At 37.5% G+C, this 22,026-nt stretch overlaps 1 protein-coding gene across 3 annotated transcripts in view; it reads right to left on the bottom strand.

Moving 5' to 3' along the window:
- Positions 1 to 22,026, bottom strand: part of HELQ (helicase, POLQ like) — a 37,852-nt gene that overhangs the window by 5,468 nt on the left and 10,358 nt on the right. For all 3 annotated transcript variants that reach the window (XM_069485555.1, XM_069485556.1, XM_069485557.1), the window contains 10 exons: positions 21,398 to 21,543; positions 19,447 to 19,686; positions 14,419 to 14,560; positions 13,951 to 14,055; positions 10,457 to 10,679; positions 8,969 to 9,126; positions 7,220 to 7,318; positions 4,154 to 4,327; positions 1,545 to 1,658; positions 517 to 651 (listed from right to left, as the gene is read on the bottom strand). In XM_069485555.1, coding sequence (XP_069341656.1) covers positions 517 to 651; positions 1,545 to 1,658; positions 4,154 to 4,327; positions 7,220 to 7,318; positions 8,969 to 9,126; positions 10,457 to 10,679; positions 13,951 to 14,055; positions 14,419 to 14,560; positions 19,447 to 19,686; positions 21,398 to 21,543 — 1,536 coding nt within the window. The remainder of the gene's footprint in view (positions 1 to 516; positions 652 to 1,544; positions 1,659 to 4,153; positions 4,328 to 7,219; positions 7,319 to 8,968; positions 9,127 to 10,456; positions 10,680 to 13,950; positions 14,056 to 14,418; positions 14,561 to 19,446; positions 19,687 to 21,397; positions 21,544 to 22,026) is intronic.

Below are 22,026 nucleotides of genomic sequence, written 5' to 3'. Positions count from 1 at the left end.
GAGAGCTGTTTTCAAATATATGAACTAAAAAATAGACTAGTTCCAGGGGTAGTACTCTAATGCAATGGTAGAAATTTTAAGAAAGCAAAATTTAACTTCAGTATATTGGGATGATTTTTGTAACACTAACAGTATTCAAAAACAGAACCTAATTTCTGATGCTGTCAGCTCCTCACCAACTAGGGTGCTCAAAGGTGAGAAAACCAGGTGTCGGGGATGCTGAGGAAAGGATTTCTGCAAAAAACGTGATAGGAAGCAGAGCTCAATGACCTCAGGGTTGCCTATGTTTCCAAGAACCTTTAAAATTGTCTTTATTTTTTTGGAGGTCCTTTTTCCTTTTTTTAAAAAGATTTGTGTTGTCACTGATGCACTATTTTACTCACAAATTGTGAATCTGTCCTTTTTAATCTATAGAAATAAACTATTATGCAATGTTATACGTTTTTGTTCTGATGTCTAAAGTATAAGGAGATAACACTACAAAATATTATAAAGGTTAAAAACCTGTTTGCTCACCTTTGCCGACGAAACAATTTGCTTGGCCTGGCGTCTTGAGAGATGATCAATTGTCCCTATCAGCACTTCAGGATCTGCGTTAGCTAAGTGCGTTAAACTTCTGTAACCTGCGTTGTATAACTGTCTTGCTCGACCCTGGAAAGTGTTAACAAAAACCAGTAGGATCAGAATTTGGGATAAGAAAAGAAAAATTAAGCATTTTACTGAAGGGGGAAATATTTCACAGGTAAGAGATAGGAAGGAACTAAGACAATAAATATGAAGAGACAGCACATCAGAATCCTGACGAATTTCTAAAGATGTGCTTGGGTGGTTCCAAACCGGCTGCAAGACAGTTTTCCATGCAACTTAAGTCAACTGACGTGCGCTGCAGTCAGAAGTGAGAAACCCACTAAGGCACTGAGGTTAGTGGCATCATTATTTCAGATCCTCAAGCAAAATGTTCTAGTCCAATATCCTTAAAATATTCTCACCGTCTACTCAGGGGACCTCTGGCGTGTGTGTGCATGCATGCATGTATATGTTTCTAAGTAAAACTCCTCTGATTCAGGAAATGAATGGTGGAGTATGAACTGAAGTCAAGGGTTGGTTAAAAATAGCTGAGAAACCAGATGAGGACCCTTTCTTCTTACTCTCCTAGAAAATGCAAATGACCCTGGCTGCCACTGAGTCACCACTACCTTAGACAAGCACCGGGTCCAGACTGACGGAAGGCAGTTCGTCACTGGAGTGGAGAAAGGGAGAGACCTTAAGGACAGGCGGCAGCACACACACGCCTGGGGACAGTCACCTCTACCCCGTCGTTATTTTGTCTCACAACGGAGATTTCTCATCGGGTCTGCTTTCCAATGAACAGTGGATTTCTGGGAGGCCATGGCAGTAATTTATTTTCAATAAAAGACTCCCACAACAAGTGAGCAATAAGGCTCTTCTATTACTTTCTCTGTAGTAAAGCTTGACAAAATAGTAGAAACCTGATTTTTGTGTTAACTGAAATAACCTCTATTAGGAACAGGGAAGCCACCAACCTCTAAAACTCCGGTCACTTCCATGAGAGAGATTAGCTCTGCCTTCACACAGTAAGTGAGCTTCTTGGTAAGTTCTACCAACAGGGCTCTGTACACCCAAAACTCCTCAAGTTCCTGCAGAATGCAAAGAAATACATGAAATTTAAATTTTTTTAAAGTTATTTCAAAGTTTAGTTCACGTGGTAAGGGACTCAGAAGAGGATGTTGCCTTATGTAAATTCTGTAACTTATGTTAAGCCAGAGATGAAAGATGTTTCCAAGCAAAATTATCACGAGGCAACATGGTGGGGACCCTGGGGAATCTGACGAACTGGTTTCAGGATGAGGGACAAGATTGAAAATTGAAAAATAAGTCAGGAAGAAGAGTTCTATTCATTTTTATCACAGAACACCAGGAAGCGAATGCACAGTTTTTCTTTCCCAAGTGACTAAAAACAATTCGGACCTCTGGGAATTTATCCTGAAGACAAAATACTAAATACGGAAAGAGTCAAATGCAAGATGATGCTCAATGCAGCATTAAAACAATAGAAATACTGGAAGCCATTAGTTAATTAATTGTTAAAGCTCGGTGGGCAAATGGAAATTCAATATATTAATGTCTTCTTTTATATACGTTTGAAATTTTCTATGACAATAGTTTATTTTATTTTAAAGGTCCCTTTCGAGTCTTCGGGTATCATTTGGGAGTACATGATACATGGGACAGCGTCTGCTAGGCATCTTGTGACCACAGAGAAAGTTGTCAATGCAATAAAGACAGCAGTAAAAAGAAGAGAAAACCCTGAACAGAACCACTGAATGAATCACCGTGGAGCTGCCTTAGTTCTGGTATATCTGTTAGATAGAATGATCATTTTTCCTTATGGTTTAAACTTCTATGAGTTTTTCTATTACTTTGTTAAAAGGACCTTAATATGACTGGTGTACTGTTTTATACCATTTATATAATTTTCTAAAAGAAAAAACATTTTGAAATATTAAAAGTACATTAATTAGAGAGGACAGGTTGTTAGCTAGATTGTTCTTAGGTTCGGCCACCAAATTATAGTTGTTTTTCAAGTTGCACATATAGATTCTATTACTCAAACAATTCTATAAGGCTTGAGCCCTTATGGTCCTAAATAAAACAAAAGGGAGGAATACTAAGGAAAGCATTTTTAAATATGAAGAACAAGAAACATTATAGAAAACTTAGGAAAATACATTTTAAAGGTTAGCTTCTTCTTATCACCCATAATTTTTGTCTGCTGTTTAACTAGCATGAGCTCAGGGAATGTAAGCTAACGTTTAAAAATCAGCACAAATAAAAGATATTTAAAAAGGTAAATTTGTTAAAATAATTATCATTTAATCCAAAGCCAAGGACTTTTGTATTATTATATTTATTCCCTCCACTAGCACATATGATAGAATTAATTGCCACATGCATATACAAAATACGGAGGCTTAAGGGAAAAATGAAGCAAATTTTAAGTTTAGAAAACAGAATTTATGGGAAAAAAAGTCTTAAAAAATTGAGTGGGGAACAAATATGGAAAAGATTATTATGCCACCCAATAAGAACAAATTTAAATGCAGCAAAAATGGCTTATAAGTTCACAAAAAAATTATCTGGGTAGAAACATCTGGGAAGCTTTGTGGTTTTTTTTTTTTTTTTTAGACAGAGTCTCCCTCTGTTGCCCAAACTAGAGAGTGCCATGGTGTCAGCCTCGCTCACAGCAACCTCAAACTCCTGGGCTCAAGAGATCCCTCCTGCCTCAGCCTCCCGAGTAGCTGGGACTACAGGCATGCGCCACCATGCCCAGATAATTTTTTGTTTCTATTTTTAGTTGCCTAGCTAATTTTTTTTTATTTTTAGTAGAGATGGGGGTCTTCCTCTCTTGCTCAGGCTGGTCTCGAACTCCTGAGCTTAAATGATTCCCCTGCCTCGGCCTCCCAGGGTGCTAGGATTACAGGCGAGAGCCACCGCGCCCCGCCAGCTTTGCCACATTATTTAAGGAAATTCTGAAAGCTTCTTTTAATAAAGTCTTAAAACAAACAAATCTATCCCAAATGCCTACAGACAAAATAAGGTTTTCTTCCTTAAACCTTAAACATTTGATGTAAAAACCTAAAGTAGCTGCCAGGCACTGGAAGCAAATACGGTAAACCACAGTGGCAATCAAGAGAATATGGCACTAACTAGTTACGTGGTAACTGCTGGATACTGGTAACTTAGTAACCAAACACTTGACACTTCTATCACTCATGAGAAAGACATTCACACCAAATCTATATCAATGAAGAAAGGTTGTTTTAAAGAATTAATTCCAAATACCTGGAACTATTTTTAATGGTGGCTCTAAGAGTTGGGTTAACTAGGTACTTTTTACTTACTATGTATTTTAGTTAATTTACTATTTTTTGTATCTTTACCATGAGTGTGTATATGGCACTTTTGTAAGTAGATAAAAACAAAGATATATTTTAAGTAAATTTTGAGTGGTTTATAATAATAGAATAAGTCAACAATAAGAACATAGCGATACACTAACTGGTTTGTAAGTTTAGTAACAGTTAAAATGGGAAGGTGCACAAAGTATATATCATATATTTAGTGGAATTACCTCACAGAAATGCAACACACAAGACGAGAATGAGGCAGCCCCAGTGAGAAGATTTTGTACGTATCCTCGAGGCAGGTTAAATTTTTCAGACACACTCCAAATGTTGGTTTCTTTGAGCAACGTATAAAGAACAAAAGACAGGTAAAGTCTGTTGACAACGTCCTTGTCCACCTTCTAGAAAGACACAATCAAATGTATGTAATGGACCTGCTAAAAATGTATGTTACATCAAGTTTGGACAAGAGGTACACTAAATGAAGCCGTGCTACAAGATCGCAAGGGTAGAATAATTCCATAGAAACAAAACTCATTTCTAACATATGCACTTCAGGTTAAATCAAATCGATCGGCAGTTTTTCCAAAACAGAGTATGTAAAATTGTTTCCAATTTAAATGAAACTTCCTTCTCTATGGAGGGTAATGGGTTGAACTATCTCCCCACCCCCACTCCCCAAAAGGAAATAAATCCTAACCCCCCGTACCTGTGCATGTGACTTTATTTGGAAACAGGATATTGGCAGATGTAATTAGTTAAGTATCTGTAGGTGAAATCGTCCTGCATTCACAGCAAATTTATAGTTATCTAAATTCAATGATTGGTGTCCTTATAAGTGGAGAGGACACGTGACACACAGAGGAGGAGGCCAAGTGAAGATGAGGCTGGGACTGGAGGGGTTTGTGTCAAGCCAAAGAAGGCCCGGGACGGCTGGCAACCCCAGAAACGAGGAGAGGCGCAGCACGGCTTTTCCTCAGAGCCTCCTGGAAGGACCAACACGGCCAACACCTTGACTGTGGCCGTCCGGCCTTCTGAACTGTTCGAGAACACACGTCTGTGGTTTCAAACCACCCAGCTGCGGTAACTTGGTACGGCAGCCACAGGGAATGGGGGGAGCTGGGAAGATCTTGACATCATTTACTGTGATTATTGGTAACTTGTATATGTGTGTGATTGTTGTGAATCAGACAAATGTATTTTAGATAAATATGCTAATAAGCTTCTCTATAGGGTGAACTAAGAGTATTAGATTCTATGATTTCCGCACGATCGTGATAAATAATTGTTTCCAAAGTTAAAACACCGAGAGAGAGAAAATGCCTCCTGTCTTTGTCAGTTTCTTTTCCGTGAACCTGCTTTTGCCTGGGGTGTCTAGAGACTGCATTTTTGCAAAAAGTATTTCATAGCTAGTATCAAGCTAACTTGGAAACTAACTGACGATTAAAATCAGAGGGTAAAAAGGAGGTGTAAAATATAAAATCATATCCTCTGCTATAGGAAAAGAATGTTTGAGATGAGACTTAGGATGCCAGAGCGAAGGATGTATGAGTTGCAGATTCTGCATGTTGATGCTGGATCACTCTTGTTAAAAGCATTAAGCTGACAAAGCAGGATAGTTGAACAGCAAGTAGGAAAAGATGGCTATTTAATTTTGCAATTTTAGTGCACCTTCATTATTAACTATAAATTGAGTTAATGTAGGTTTTGCTTAGAATGTATTTCCTAAGCCAAGAAAAATGACTTAATTGTTACATGGCAAGATGTAATTCCTTATGCCAATTTCAACATCTTTTGCATGAGATGTTAAAGAACGGGGGGCTCTTTTGCAATGTGGATAAATCAATTAGAGTCTAAGTAAATATCATGTCCTCTAGAGTTCCAAAAAATGATACTTCCAAAACATTAAACTAGTAACTAACCCATATGTAATTAAGATAAATTCATATCCGTGCTATTTTAAATATTTAATCATCAATTTAACAAATATTTATTATGTTACATAAAATATAACAGAAATAAATTCTGAATTTCAGCTTAAAAAGATAACATTATTCCAATAAAATTTTGCATACATTTATTATTTGATAATGAGTTCCAAATACATACGATTTTGTTTTTATTTCACATTTCAGAGTTTGATATAAAGGTTTTAAGAAATATTTTTATTTAATATTTTGACCTAATCTAAAAATTGTGATAATGTGAATGAGTAGATACTATATAAATAGTTTTTATTTTTATTTTAGAGACACTAAAAACACACGTTGCCCAGGTTGGCCTGAGACTGCTGGGCTCAAGAGATCCTCCCGCCTCAGCCTCCCGAGTACCTGGGACCACAGGTGCGAGCCGCTGCGCAAGCTCTTAGATATTTTCAATTTTATGACGTGGAGATGCATGGGACAGCCGCACCACTCAATTCAAATGTAAGTAAATGCCATTTTACAGATTTCAAAATGAAATTGGCATTGTCTACACAAATTCAAAAGATACGGGGGAAAATGGTAGATGAGGTAATTAGGTTTGAATATAAATGGGACTACCACAGAAAATGAAAAAATGAAAAAAAGTGTATTATGAAGAGAAAAAAGACATTAACTTAAGGAATTGGAAGATATGGTTAACAAAGGATTATTTCTACTTCTCTTAAAGTTAGTACATGCATTTGATCCTTGCTTCATGCCTATTGACTGAATTTTAAAACACCAAAATATAAGATATCACACAAAAGAGTATTAGCTTATCAATTTTAGCCTTCTGAAATGCTTTATGCACTGCAAATACTAGACAGGGAATTCTTTGAGGATGACAAAAAACCAACAAAAAAACCCAGATGGGTTCTTAGAATCCCTGATACCAAGTAGAAAGCCAAATATAAAGTTTCTGGAAAAATATATTTCCTCTTAAATTAAATTTATTGCAGGAGTATATACTATAAAAACATTTTATAAAAATTTTACAATTTTTATAATATAAGCCATAAGTAGCCTAAGAAAAACAGATTACTAAAGGTTTACTTTTTCTTATGATAAAAGCCTCACATGTGCATGACAGTACATTTCAGAGACACAAAGCTACCAGAAAGGCCAACACACCACCCAGAAATAAATATTGTTTAAAAAAATTAATACATTTTTAGTGTTCAGGTCTGTTTTAAATAGCAAAATGAGAATTATATTAATTTAAAGGAAAAATATGAAACAAAAAGATCAAATCAATAAAGGAGATGATATAATGGTATTAATTTTCTTGAGTAAACTTAGTTCATGATTTAGAAAGAAAAAAGATGGTACCTTCTTGATGGCTTGACCTGATGCTTTCTTCCCAATAAAGCTTTCAGAGACTCCAAGGAGACCAGCTACATTTTGTTCTGCTGGGCTGAGTTGGCTAAACTACATAGAAAAGGAGTAAATACATGGAAATATCAAACTTTTAAAGATCTGTCATTTGAACCAAATCTAGTATTTCTTTTGATATCACATTTTCATGATTTTAAAAGATATGAAAGAACAACATAAATTTATTTACAAATATTACAAGTTTTAAAAATATATTGTTAGAATATAATATACTGTAGTAGAATTGTTTCAAGGCATGGCCACAAGTACTGGTCTCCATGACTATGTGATTATGTTTAATAGTGGTGATTGCTGAGGGCAGGGAGAAGAGGGAAGGGTTCTGAAAGTAACTACAGGCCGGGCGCGGTGGCTCACGCCTGTAATCCTAGCACTCTGGGAGGCCGAGGTGGGCGGATCCTTTGAGCTCAGGAGTTCGAGACCAGCCTGAGCAAGAGCGAGACCCCACCTCTACTAAAAATAGAAAGAAATTATATGGACAGCTAAAAATATATATAGAAAAAATTAGCCGGGCATGGTGGCACATGCCTGTAGTCCCAGCTACTCGGGAGGCTGAGACACGGGATCGCTTGAGCTCAGGAGTTTGAGGTTGCTGTGAGCTAGGCTGACGCCACGGCACTCACTCTAGCCTGGGCAACAGAGTGAGACTCTGTCTCAAAAAAAAAAAAAAAAAAAAAAAAAAAAAGTAACTACATTATATGGTACCACTTGAAACAACTTATAGTGGTGATTTAAAAATAGGACATTAAGAAGAAAGTTGATTTCCAGTGATTAAAACTATATACTATTTCTGCCCAATATGTGTTCATATAGCCAGCCTGTTTACAGCAAAACTGTAATAGACTGTCTGCTACCAGTTGGGTTTGTAGTAAATAGGGCAATTTTCACCTTGCTAACGGTTATACAATAACTATTCTTTTCAAGTATTAACATTACGGGGTTTGGTGTATTATCATGCTTGACTCTAATAGAGCTTTTTTTTTTTTTTTTTTTTGAGACAGAGTCTCTCTCTGTTGCCCAGGCTAGAGTGAGTGCCGTGGCGTCAGCCTAGCTCACAGCAACCTCAAACTCCTGAGCTCAAGGGATCCTCCTGTCTCAGCCTCCCGAGTAGCTGGGACTACAGCATGCGTCACCATGCCCGGCTAATTTTTCTATATATATTTTTAACTGTCCATATAATTTCTTTCTATTTTTGGTAGAGATGGGGTCTCGCTCTTGCTCAGGCTGGTCTCGAACTCCTGAGCTCAAAGGATCCGCCCACCTCGGCCTCCCAGAGTGCTAGGATTACAGGCGTGAGCCACCACGCCCGGCCTAATAGAGCTTTCATATAATTAAACTCTTGGTCATCAGAGACGGCTTTTACCATTTTCTTTACATTCTGGGCATTACAAAATGCAGTGATCACCAAATCATAACAGTAGCTGTCTTTGGGGGAATAGGGGCCAGGGGTAATCCTTTTTTCTTTTTCGCACCTTTATTTTTTCGATAATGAAAATGTTTATATTTAACACAAAGTGCTTAAGCAAACCAAAATGCTGTTGCTATATTACTATTGTTAAAAACTGAAAGATAAAAGACTCAATTAAAATATATTTGATTGGAGAAAAAAATGAATAATCACTTGACAAAGATCAAATCATCATTAATAAATTAAGTATCCTAAATTGAAAAATCTTCTATTCTCACCTGCCAGAAGTATATCATCCAATTAGGTTCACACTGAGACACCAGATCATAGGGGGTTGTTAGGTAGATTAGATGAAAAAGGCTTTCAAGCACAAGTCCTTCAAGACCTTTCTTTAAGTCTCTGTAGAGAATGTTACAATAAGCTAAATCTATAGTTCCTAAAAGAAAGATATGAATATTTCAACTTTCAAAATTACCAGAGGGGGAAAGAGGTGATTTTAAGTAGTTTTGTTTAGAAATTACCTAAATATAGCAAAAAGTCTTCAAAATCTCTTACTATGTAACTATTTTGAATGACATTTTGATAGTATCCATCCATATTTAATAAATACATGCCTTCAGTCCCAACTAGTCTATTTTTGAGAAACTAACTCAGAGAAATATTTCCATATGTACCCCAAAATACATAAATATAGATGTCCATGCAGTCTTGTTTATAAATGAGAAAAATCAGAAAGAATGTAAATGTCCATCAATAGGGGAATGGTTAAATAAATAATGTTACAAACATACTAAGGATGACTACTGTATTAAAAGAAAAATGAGATACATTTAAAGGGACTGATTTGTTAAGATGTTCATGATATTTTATAAATGAGAAAAGCAAGTTGTGAAACAAAATTTACACCATGATTTCATAAAAAAAAAAAAAAAAAAATATGTGGCCAGGCATGGTGGCTCACGCCTGTAATCCTAGCACTCTCGGAGGCCGAGGCAGGAGGATCACTCGAGGTCAGGAGTGTGAGACCAACATGAGCAAGAGCAAGACCCCATCTCTACTAAAAGTAGAAAGAAATTAGCTGGACAACTAAAAGTATATATAGAAAAAATTAGCTGGGCATGGTGGCACATGCCTGTAGTCCCAGCTACTCGGGAGGCTGAGGCAGGAGGATCTCTTGAGAGCGGGAGTTTGAGGTTGTTGTGAGCTAGGTTGATGCCACAGCACCCTAGCTGGACAAAAGAGTGAGACTCTGCCTCAAAAAAAAACAAAAAACAAAAAACAAACAAAAAAACCCCTATGTGCATATGCATATATATGTATATATACACATACATATAGTATTAAGGGGAAAAAAGCAAGTTGAAGAACAATATAAATGATCATTTGTTTAAAAACAAAAACTTCAAACTGTATATATGCATGTATTATGCATTGACATGAAATACACAAAAAAGGTCTGGAAAGATAGATACCAAAGTGTTATTTTTTCTTGGTAGGATATTAAAATTTGCATGGTTGCTGCAGGAGAAGAGTGTGAAGGACTGATGCTCATCTTTTTCTCTATATACTTCTACAGTATTTTAATTACATAAAATTCAAAGCATTTTCAACTTGCAAAAGTTGAAGTAGTTCATCAGCTCATAAAATAAGATTAATGTTATTAATATAAAATTACAAATCCAATTTAAAGAAAGAATAATTTAATTTCTATTTTTTTCTCCAATGTATTTTCTCCGATTAATAATGAGATGTAGGCAAACTCTTACCCTTAAAGGACGCTCGTCCCAACTTTGTAATATGAAAATTACACTGGACCTCTTCTTCGGACTTAGAAACAGTGTCTTTTTGTAGGAGTCCTTTATCTGTCAGGTAGCTAAGTGATTCAACAGTTATTTCCCAGAGACTTTTTTCTTTCAATAAAATCTTTTGCTGAACACCAAACAACGTACCATGCATAAACTGATAGATGTCACCGAGACTCGTTGCGATCTGAAACAATTCAGGACACTATTGGAGACTATTCTGAATTCAAGGCATCACTCTGAATGCACAGTCACCAAGATGAGGACTCGTTTCCATACCTCAAAGCTATTTCAATAAAGGATTAGTACAAAATCTACAAAGTTGCATATATTTTATAATGCAATTTAAAATTAACAAGAAAACATTTAAGGGAGAAGATAGTTATTATATTCATGCTTTTTACGAAAACACGTACATATTTTTCATTCAAAAACTCCTTTGAATAATTTCTCACAGTATCTCCAGAGCTGTGCTCTGTTTACTCCCCAAGCAACTTTCACTCATTTCCACTCAGCCTCCTTCAGGCATCCGCCCTTCACCCCTTTCTACCCACCTGTGAAAGCACCTTTTAGCTCTAAAAATTGCATTTAAAAAAAACATGGAAAACACACAACTGACAGACTCCACTAAAACAGGATCAGGGTACGGTCTGCCTGAAATGTTACTAAAAATAAACTATTTCTCCCTCTTTTTGTCTCTCTCCTTCCCATCTGTTTCTTGTTCTCTCACTGCCTTTTCCTCTCCCCCATTCACTAATTTTTTTTTCTTTTTTTTTTTATTTATTTTACTTGTTTGGCTAATTTCTTTCTATTTTTAGTAGAGATGGGGGTCTTGCTCTTGCTCAGGCTGGTCTCAAACTCCTGACCTCGAGCGATCCTCCCGCCTCTGCCTCCCAGAGTGCTAGGATCACAGGCGTGAGCCACCGCGCCCGGCTCCCTCTTCACTATTTACAACTCAGAGTAACAGCCGTAAGTAGCACTTACCCCTCACTCGGTGTTCAGATGCAGAGTGGGCTCTGAACTAGAACAATCTCTCATTAACCCATTTCAATGAAATCAGCACGTTCTACTAAAATATAGTCAATCGATAAGTATATTTCTCACTCTTACAATTCCGTTGCTACTTCAACTGGAAATTTTAAGTACTTATTTCAAAAAACTAATAGAAGGGATAACAAAAATATTATGAGACATAGACATTTTCTATTGCTTCTCCCTCCTTTTAATAAGAAAATGATTCTTAATACAGTATTCAATTAAGCTAAAGTTCCACTTTTAAGATGTCCAAGAACTGATACTCAGTTTGTGGATTATCAACGTGCTTCATTTTTAGACTGTTTCTTACCTAACTGATTACAGTTAACACTGGGGGGCCACGTGGGAGGGGGGAGCCCTCACCTGATCCCTCTACCTACCATTTTGTCATCCTCTACCCCTTCTTGGAAAACTTTTTGACACAGTGATTTAAGCCCACGGGGCCAGCCCCTGCCTCTGGCCTCCACAGCGTCTCAAAGCTGGATTCTCCACGCTGCCCTGCCCTGCAAACTCACCCGCGCCCCACTCCAGAGTCAGTCTCACTGATGCAAGTATTTACGAAGCGCCAACCACATGCCCAGCACTGGGCATGGCACGGGGATCCAGCCATCAGTGAAAATAAACACGGACCTTGCTTCCTGGTGGGGTAAGTCCCTCGTCAAATCACCGTACTAATGAGAATGCAACTACACACTGACAGGCGCTGTGAAGGGAAGGATGAGGTCGTATAAGACATGAGACAAGACACGGACTGGACTCAGAGGCACGGGGGAGGCTCCCCGAGCGAGCGGTGCTTAAGCTGAACCTGAAGGCTGCGTGGGAGCTGACGAGACAAGGAGTCGGGTGAGAGTGAACCTGAACGTGGGGAGGGAAGATGGGCAGGCCCCAGGCTTGGGGAGCGTCAGGGTATGTCTGAGAAGTGAAACAGAAAGCCGGCACGTCCCGAGTGCGGTGTGAGAAGGCTGGTGGAAGAGGGGGCTGCGGAGACAGGCAGGGGACACAGCTACCCCAGCAGAACAGGACAAGGAATCTGGGCTTCATCCCAAGAGCAATGGGAAACCGCCAACAAGGTTTAAGAGGAAGGGGGTGGCATTCAGATTTACATTTTGGGAAGATGATTCCGTGTGAAGAATTCTTTGGAGGGGCTGTGGGGAGGTGGGGCAGGGTGGCTCTGGGGAGACCACTGCAGGGATCCAGGCAAGAGACGGCAGCGGTGTGGACCAGGGCATGTGAGTGAGGCTGCGCGGCCAAAAGCAAACCACCTAACCTATGTGCTGCGCTTTGCCTCCAACTGTTTATTTGTAAAATGGGAATTACAATACTTATTCAAAGGTGTGCAAAGATCAGAGATAAAACAACGGAAAGCGTCTAGCAGGGTGTCTGAAACATGGTTGTGATGAACGACAGTTGGAGGCTCCCTGAATCCTACGGCCTAACACCTGTTATGTTCCCTTAACTCCTGCAGTTTCCTTCTCTCCCATCAAAGCACGGATCTCAGTGTCTCCAGGGATGCTCACTCCGCCCTTCTGCCCTCTGCCCTCTGCCCTCCTGCCCTCTGCCCTCACTGTGCCCAGGTCACAGATCTTGCCCTTCTTGCCTCTCAACTCTACTCCACTTGGTGGTTCTTGTCCAGAGGACTTGACTTTTGCTTCAGTTCCAACCCTAAAGATTTCCGTGGCTATTGACCCTGTCTAGAATTCCAGCCCCCTTCCTCCAGGTGGAGGAGGATCCCTGGCCTGTCCTCCTCAGGACCCGACCCAGCAGCCTGAGTTCTGCCTCCCTTTCGCAGGTTTGGATGACAGCTGCCCGCCTGCTCAGCCCCTGAGCTCATCGTTGCCTGGACTTCCCGCTGCCCCACTCCAGCTGTTAGAACAGAATTCGAACGAAGCTGTGGTGCAGTGGAGTGAAACTGTTCCGCATGGCCAGGCCCACAAAACCACACCCCGCGGCCACGTCATCCCCTCATCTCCCCGTGACTCTGAGTGCTCCGGTCTCAAGGTAAGACAGCATTTTCCTGCTGTGCTCCCCGCCCACCTGCTAAAGGTAATATCGATCTCCCAAGTGTTGGTAAGATCTTCGAATGGTCACGGAATTGCAGGAGTGCCTCATTCCTAGTAAGGGCAGAGGTGCCGGATTATTCCACACCAGGACCCACGGCTTTACAGTTCCTCGCATCCACCGTAACATCCACGGTCTTGTACTTGTGATAGATGCTGGTTATAATCTGATTTTTCACATTTCTTGTAACTCAGAGGGTTAAAACTACACATATCAATCTAGACTCAGATTTGTCATGTCATAGACTGTTCTTTTCCACATTAGATTAGAAGTTAACATTTTCTTAACACTTTACAGTTTGTATAACTCTTTAACATCTGCTATCTCAGGTAACAGTAATAAGATTGAAATATCTTAAGAAATACCTTCAAGCCAATCAAAGAGAGAAACAAAGTGTGGATTCCTTTGGTGAATTCCTGAACAAGATGGCTATAACAGTTTTCCAATGGTCCGGTTATTAACGCCAATGCCTATAAAGGTTAAAGCAATATTATGCTTTGTGGTATTATTAAAAATAAATGGTGTTCCATATACATATTTTACACTTTACACAAATCTTATAGAGCTAGGAGGAGATAAAAAAACATAAGGAAAAAAATAAGTATTTAATATTTGTCCTCATAAGAATGGAAGAAAGATAAATAAGGAAAATACTTTTTCATTGTCTGAAATATAAAAATTTTCAAACTACTCTTTCTAGTTCTTAATCATATAGGAGAGGAAGCATCATATGAAGCGAAACGAATAATTAACTTTAAAAAGATGATCTCATAAAAGGGCGAAAGACCCAGGAAAGGAAGACGAAACAGCCAGCCAGCCAGCCTGAGCGTTACCTGTTGCTTGTCTTTCTCCTGCAGTATTAGGATACTTTCCCCGACAGTGTCTATTCCGGCACGGCCAGCTCTGCCAATCATCTGCTTGTATCGATTCCTCTTTAAAAATTCCTTAGCAACATAGGGAGCTCGTAAAATAACTCTAAGGAATTGATAACATTAATTAAGAGTGACATTCCATCTACAGCAAATAGCACCTACTTTTAAAACTCTTAATTTCTGTGCGATATTAAGTTTAATGACATAGTAACTCAAAATAATAGGTAACTGTTATTTACCAAGAATATATGATATCTTAGGTTCTTTATTTATATTATCTGTAATCCTTACAAAACTCTTAGTAATAATATTCTTTTTTATTTTATTTCATTTTATTTTACAAAGGAGCTAAATGAAACTCAAATATTTAAGTGGCTTTCCCTAAACTACAAAATCAGTAATTACAGGAACAATCATAAGAACTCCAGTCTGCCTAGCTACAAGGCCTATGATCAATCTACAGCAGTATTCTCTGAAGTTTTTTGATTCTATACTCCATAAATAAAAAATCGATGTGCCACCAACATGTGCATATTTATGAATTTATATTATTTTGAGCCATATGAAATTGCAGATTTCAACTATTTTTGACCTACAAAAGTGGTAATTTCAATCATGTTCATGTATATCAATGTCTGCAGTCGGCTTTCCTGTCCAAAAGTGAGAGAAAATCTATGTCACTTACCTATGCAAATCAACCTACTGCTTTATTTATAATTCTCAACAGGCAGCCAAGGTTACCAAATACTTGAAGAAAACTAACGATACAAAAGAAAAACAAGATTGTATAGAATAAATGACCTTTTTATAAAAACCAGATAATACAGGGTACAGAAGAGAACTTTTAAAAATACTAATTAGTATCCACAGAAAATTCCAGAGAGTATTATTCTCATCCTATGAAAGTAGACTGTTATAAAGGAAGAATAATAAAAGAGAGTTCTTTGAAATAAAAAACAAATTAAAAATTCATCAAAAAATTCAATTGAAGAACTGAAGAATAAAATAAAAATAGTTAATGGGTATAGTTAAAAACTGATTTTTTTATATGGAAGGTAAAGTTGAAGAAATCACATAGCTAAAGTAGACTGAAAATATGTAAGAAAAGAGCTATGAAAGCTCAATCTAAGAGGCCTCAACCCTGTTTAACTGAAGTTACAAAAGCTGAGAACAGAGATAATGGGAGGAAAGAAATAACAGAAAAAAATTACTTAAAGAAGAAAAAAGGCATGAAGCTTAGATTAAAAGCATCCACCCAAGTGCTAAGCCCTGTGAGTGAAAAGTAGGTAGGTTAGGACTGCAGAATCAGACTCCCTGCGTTCAAACCTGGGCTTTACTATTCATTTGTTGGGTAAGTTATTAAACTGTTCAATGCCTCAGTTTTCCTTTGTATAAAAATTTAAATAATAAAATATGACTGCTTTCCGAGAGTTGTTAGGATCTAGTAAGTCAATGCATGTAAAGCTATTCTTACATGAGGGGGAGGGGAATGCAATAACTACATTTATTATTACACACCATGGTGAAATTTTAAGGTTAAAGAGAAAAGTCTAAAAGCTTCTGGAGAGAAAAAAACAGAAAATCCATGCAAAAACAAAAATAAGCAACACTAGCCTCTAGAAGACATGGAAAAATATTTATAATATTTCCCCAAAGGAAAAAAATTAAACCTTGAATTCTTTTCCCAGTGAAGAGTTAAAATGTGAGGCCAAAATACAGGCAACAACATCTGTGTAAAAGACTTTCTTTTCTTTTTTTTTTTTTTTTTGAGACAGAGTCTCACTTTGTTGCCCAGGCTAGAGTGAGTGCCGTGGCGTCAGCCTAGCTCACAGCAACCTCAAACTCCTGAGCTCAAGCGATCCTCCTGTCTCAGCCTCCCGAGTAGCTGGGACTACAGGCATACACCACCATGCCCGGCTAATTTTTTTTTCTATATATATTTTTAGCTGTCCATATAATTTCCTTCTATTTTTAGTAGAGATGGGGTCTCGCTCTTGCTCAGGCTGGTCTCGAACTCCTGAGCTCAAACGATCCGCCCACCTCGGCTCTTTTCTTTTTTTTTCTTTTTTTTTGAGACAAGGTCTCACTGTTGCCCAGGCTACAGTGCAGTGGAGTCATCATAGCTCACTGCAACCTCAAACTCTTGGGCTCAAGCGATCCTCCTGCCTCAGCCTCTCAAGTAGCTGGGACTATAGGTATGTACCACCATACCCAGCTAGTTTTTCTATTTTTTTGTAGAGATAGGGTCTTGCTCTTGCTCAGGCTGGTGGTCTTGAACTCCTGAGCTCAAGTGATCCTCTCGCCTTGGCTTCCCAGAGTGCTAGGATTACAGGTGTGAGCCACCACGCCTGGCCTCAAACGTTTTTATCCCAACGCAGCATCCTAAAATTAATTACGCTAGGAAGGCAAAATTAAAAAAAAAAAAGAAATTACAGAAGAGAGATGTGGGATATAAAAGGCAGTGGTAAACAAAAAATTCTGCAAGTATAATTTATAGGTAAGTTTAAATAATTATTGTTTATAAGATGAAAGGAAATAAAAAATCTAGAACTGAAATTCTGGGTAATTGCAACATACATGCAGCAGAGTAGGAGAATATATTAGGTTATTAAGTATACAATGTCTGATTTCCTTGAGTACTAAGTTTGACAGTTGGTATCTCTGACATTTCACTTTAACACTTCTTGTTTTTTTTTTCATTGTGAAGGTACATCCTCATTCTTTCAGACACATGTTTTGACTTGTGATTATCTTTCAATTTTTTTTTTTTTGGAGCATTTTTTGTGAAACCATGAATAAGTCAAAAATTCATGTTATTTTCAAATATGAGTTCTGTCGTGGAACCAATGCAGTGCAGACAGCTCAAAATATCAACTAAGTGTTTAGGAAGGATGTGGCTAATGAATGCATAGTATGTCAATGGTTTGAGAAGTTTCATTCTGGTGATTTTAATCTTGAAAATGAGCCACGTGGGCGACCTGAGACCAAAATGGATAATGATGAGCTGAAAGCTATAGTGGAAGCGAATCCATCTCAACCTATGTGTGAATTAGCAGCAAGGTTTGATGTTACTATTCCAACAATATTGGACCATTTAAAACAAATTGGCAACATAAAGAAACTGGATAGATGGGCACCGCATAAATTAAACAAGTGTCAGCAGAGAAATCATCTCGAAGCTCGCCTTTCTTTGCTGTCATGACATAAAGGTGAACTATTTCTACACCGTATTGTTACATGTGATGAAAAATGGATTCTTTTGGACAATCACAAGCATTCGGCACAATAGTTGGATAAAGATGAAGTGCCGAAACATAGTACAAAACTGGATAATCATCAAAAAAGCAAATGGTGTCTGTTTGGTGGTCCAGCACTGTTATTATCCACTACAGCTTCAAGAAACCTGGTCAATTGATTATAATGTATGTCTACTGCAACCAGTTGGATGAAATGATGAGGATGCTTATGATTAAGCAGTTGAGATTAGTCAACAGAGAGAGGCCAGTCCTCTTGCAAGACCACATGTAACAAAAAACAACGCTGCTCAAACTACAGAGGCTGGACTTGGAAACTCTCTGTCATCCACCATATTCACCAGACCTTGCACCAACTGACTAGCACTACTCCCAGGCTTTGGACCACTTCTGGAAAGGACAAATATTCAATTCTCAACAAGCTGTGGAAAATACCTTTTGCAATTTCATCCCCACTTGCTCTCCAGGCTTCTTTGCTGCTGGCGTAAGCAAGCTACCGTTCAGATGGCAAAACTGTGTCTATAGTTTAGGCGCATAATTTTATTAATTATACTGCATCTTGTATGAGATATAAATAAACCTTTGATTTGAAATCAGACATTTCATATTTAATGACCTAATACTAAGGAAATGCTAAGATTCTTGTTATATTCAGGAGAGGATAGTTATTAATTCTAAACTGATTAAAAACATTTGATTACAACTGTTACAATTTTAAGAGTAACCACTGGAATAATAGAAATAGGATATAAAACTTCCATTTTTTTTCCAGTTGTGTGAAACATGGAAAAGTTAATCAGTGACAGAGGTTGAAAATAAAAGAACAGAAAAAGGTATGTGCTTAGCAAGAAGACGAATCCTGGTATTCAAAGCAAAATCATTAAATGAGAAAAACAAGGACCTACTATATTGATAAAAGGCTTAATTCAGCAATAAGATATTTGAAGTAAACTTTTGTATATCTAAATAGTCTTGAAATATAAAAAGCAAAAACTTCTATTACAGAAATACAAGAAGGAGAAACCAACAACTACATAATTAAAGTGAGAGACTAATACACTTCTCTGAAATTGACGGACCAAAGAATCAAAAATAGTAAGAAAATAGAGGAGTTGATAACACAATCGACAACTGTGAACTCAAAGAGATGGAAAAAACTGCATATACAACAGAAGGTACACACATCTTTCGACATAGAAAATTTACAAAAATTGATCATTTATTAGAAGAATACCCCATAGTCACAAATGATGAAGAGCGGAAATCAATTATCCAGTCCCACAGCTTTGGTAGTAACAAAAAGGTAATCGAGGCCCTGCTCTAAGAAAAGATATAGACACAAATGGCTTTCTGGATCAGTTTTCCAAGGTTTCAAAGAAATTCCTATGTTAAATAAATTCTTTCAGATCATAAAGAAGGTGAGAAAGTTGCCAACTGTTTCTACACAACTAGAACGATAAACCTTAACATCAAAATCAGATAGGAAGAACATAAAAGGAAGGAATTCTAATACTAGGAAATCTACTGTTATTTTTCATTCACTGTTTCATTATAATATTTAATATTCGTTAAAATATTAAGGGAAATAAACCAAACAATTAACTCAGCAGATGCTGAAAAAAACGTTTGATACATTCTCAGCCACTCCTGAGAAGGAGGTAAACAACACAAGGGCTCCTTGCAAGCTGGGAATGGAACCCAGTTCCAGCCCGGCCGGCAGTTACTTCTCTCTCACCTGCGAGCCGGTAGGTTGACCCCTGCTGCTAGGGTGGACGTGCAGGTGAAAAGACAGAGGACGCCTGCGGAGTAGGCCTCCTCCAAGAGCTTCCTTTCATCACTTGTTAAACCACTATGGTGATAAGCGACTCCAAACGGGATAGTGTGTCTTAAAACAGGACACAAATTGCCACTGCTCATAGTCCTCAAGTCCTTCAGCACTTCATGTTTTTCTTTCTCTCTGTGTTTCAGATATTCCCTAGGAGAAAGATATGTTAGAAATACGAACCTTTGATCTCACGGTGACAAAATGCCTATCATTTTCATTTTAGTAGATGTCATGTAAACATTTTTTAAAAAAAATGTACTACTTTTATTGATATAAGTACATAAAATGTATTTAGAATTTTGATTCTGACTTCATTAACTATTAGGCAATCTCTCTCAATCTTTTTGGAGATCACAGAACCTTGTGAAAATCTGATTACAGCTAAGGAAAAATACAACTGTTCACACAAACAAAACACTTTACATATAATTTCAGAGAGTTCACGGATTTCCTGAAGTTCATTCCTGAACTTCTATGAATCCATGGATACCAGGTTTAGACCCTTGCTCTAGATGTTACGATGGTTTTTTTCTCTACAACACATATGTTCATTGAGATGGTTTGTTTCATTTTAAGGCATACATTTTCTTCTCTGAAGATGGAAAAAAATATATTATTAAATCATACTTACTATATGGTAAACACTGTCTATACTCCAGCACTTTAGAAACCTCAATAATATCCTACAATGTTTCCATCACTTACCCAGTGATGGAGATGCTGGCTAAGTGTCTTATTACCTTAAATTATTCTAAGAAAATGGGTGATTTACTGAGAATACTTTTTTCAATGGTAATTTAATTTCCTTAGGTTTTTATCATAAAATTCATCATTGTGAAGGCAACTATCAGTTCCCAAAATAAGCAACTCCTTGATCTCATTCCACACATTTATATCTTTGTGCTATTCAATAAATTTAATTCTGTCTTAGACCAATCCATGACAGTAGGATTAGGAGGGGAGGTGCAGGATGACTACATCATAATCCAGGTGAATAGTCCATGAATAGCGATTTAGCACTAGCGAAAGAGCCAAAAAGAATTCCGAAAAAGTGATAAAACTACACATGGGACAACAGGGGCACAAAAAAACTAAACTATAGTATTTAAAGTCAGTCACACTTTCACTTATGGGTATGACAAAGCTGATGTTAAAATATCATAGAACATTGGGGGGAAAGGCGGTACATGGGCAACGTATGTAACCTGCAATTCTGTATCCCCCATAACAATAAGACGAAATAAAAAAAAATAAAATAAAAATAAAATATCATAGAACTACAAACCAATATACTTCTTAATTACTTAGGAAATCAAATTCAAATGTCCACACGACTTAAGCGTGACATTTACTAAGAAGACAGAAGCAACGGCATTAACTTAAGAGATGGTAAAGCTGAAGGTACACTTTGTCCCCACAGTGATTAGTCTTAGTCTTTTGACCGGGTAGGCCAGCAGTTCTTGACCTTGGCTGTGTGTTGGGCTTGCCCCTGGGGAGCTTCACAAACTGACGCGTGGGTGCTGCTCCCACAGATTCTGAATTCTCTAAGCTGTAGCCTGAGCGCTGGGATTTTTAAAAGCCTCCGAGATGACTCACTGTGCAGCCAAGGTTTTGAATCACTTATCTAAGCCATTACATTGGTCAGCATTCTCTCAACTGTAACCTTAGAATTTTTCTCTGGCTACTTCTTACGTAAATTTCACAGTTAAGTTTTCTTTCTCCAAGGTCAAGGCCTTTAGAACCTAATATAACCACCTAATATAATTGGTCTGCGGGAAATAGTGTTTCTTCAATAAATATAATACACAATCTGTAATTCCTAAAAAAAATAAAACAGAATATTTTTCAAAGATTAACCTACTTGCTTAAAAATTTGCATATCATTTCTGCTACATTTTCACAGTTCTTCTTAGTGGGACAAAAAACTAAGCAAGAATACTTGGGAATAACTTCTGTCACCAGTGCTACCAAGTGATCGGGATCCATCTTTTTTAGGGTATCAGAATACTGCAAACAACAAGAGGTAGGAACAAAGTAGTTAGTAACCATGAAACTCTGCCAACATTCTACCAGTGTGGCTTAAAAGGTAGTCATCTATAACTGTGAACTTCTCATTTAATACAAGAAAGATGAAATCTATATTAAATATCAAAATGTTAAATCCTACTTTTTCCTTAGGTTATTAGGGTTTTATTAGGTATATTTAGTTTTCAAAACCAGAATTAACTAAAGAAAATTAAAGAAGTGAAAATCGTTAATATTATTAATAACCCCACTACACTCCCATCTCACCAAAATAAAACAAAAAAGTCCACAGAAAGAATTACAGATGGATTCTAATATTTGTTGAATGACTGCATAAATAAGATATAACTTTTGCTAAATTATGACAATTTTTGCAATGCTAAGCAGGCACAAGGAGCTCAAAGAACATGAAGAAAATATTTAAAGTTAATCTCAGTTTCTTTGACTTTACCAAAAGTCAAAGAA

The sequence above is a fragment of the Eulemur rufifrons genome, chromosome 13 (genome assembly GCF_041146395.1).
Source record: "Eulemur rufifrons isolate Redbay chromosome 13, OSU_ERuf_1, whole genome shotgun sequence".
Lineage (NCBI taxonomy): Eukaryota > Metazoa > Chordata > Mammalia > Primates > Lemuridae > Eulemur > Eulemur rufifrons.
This window is presented reverse-complemented; position numbering and strand designations above follow the sequence as displayed.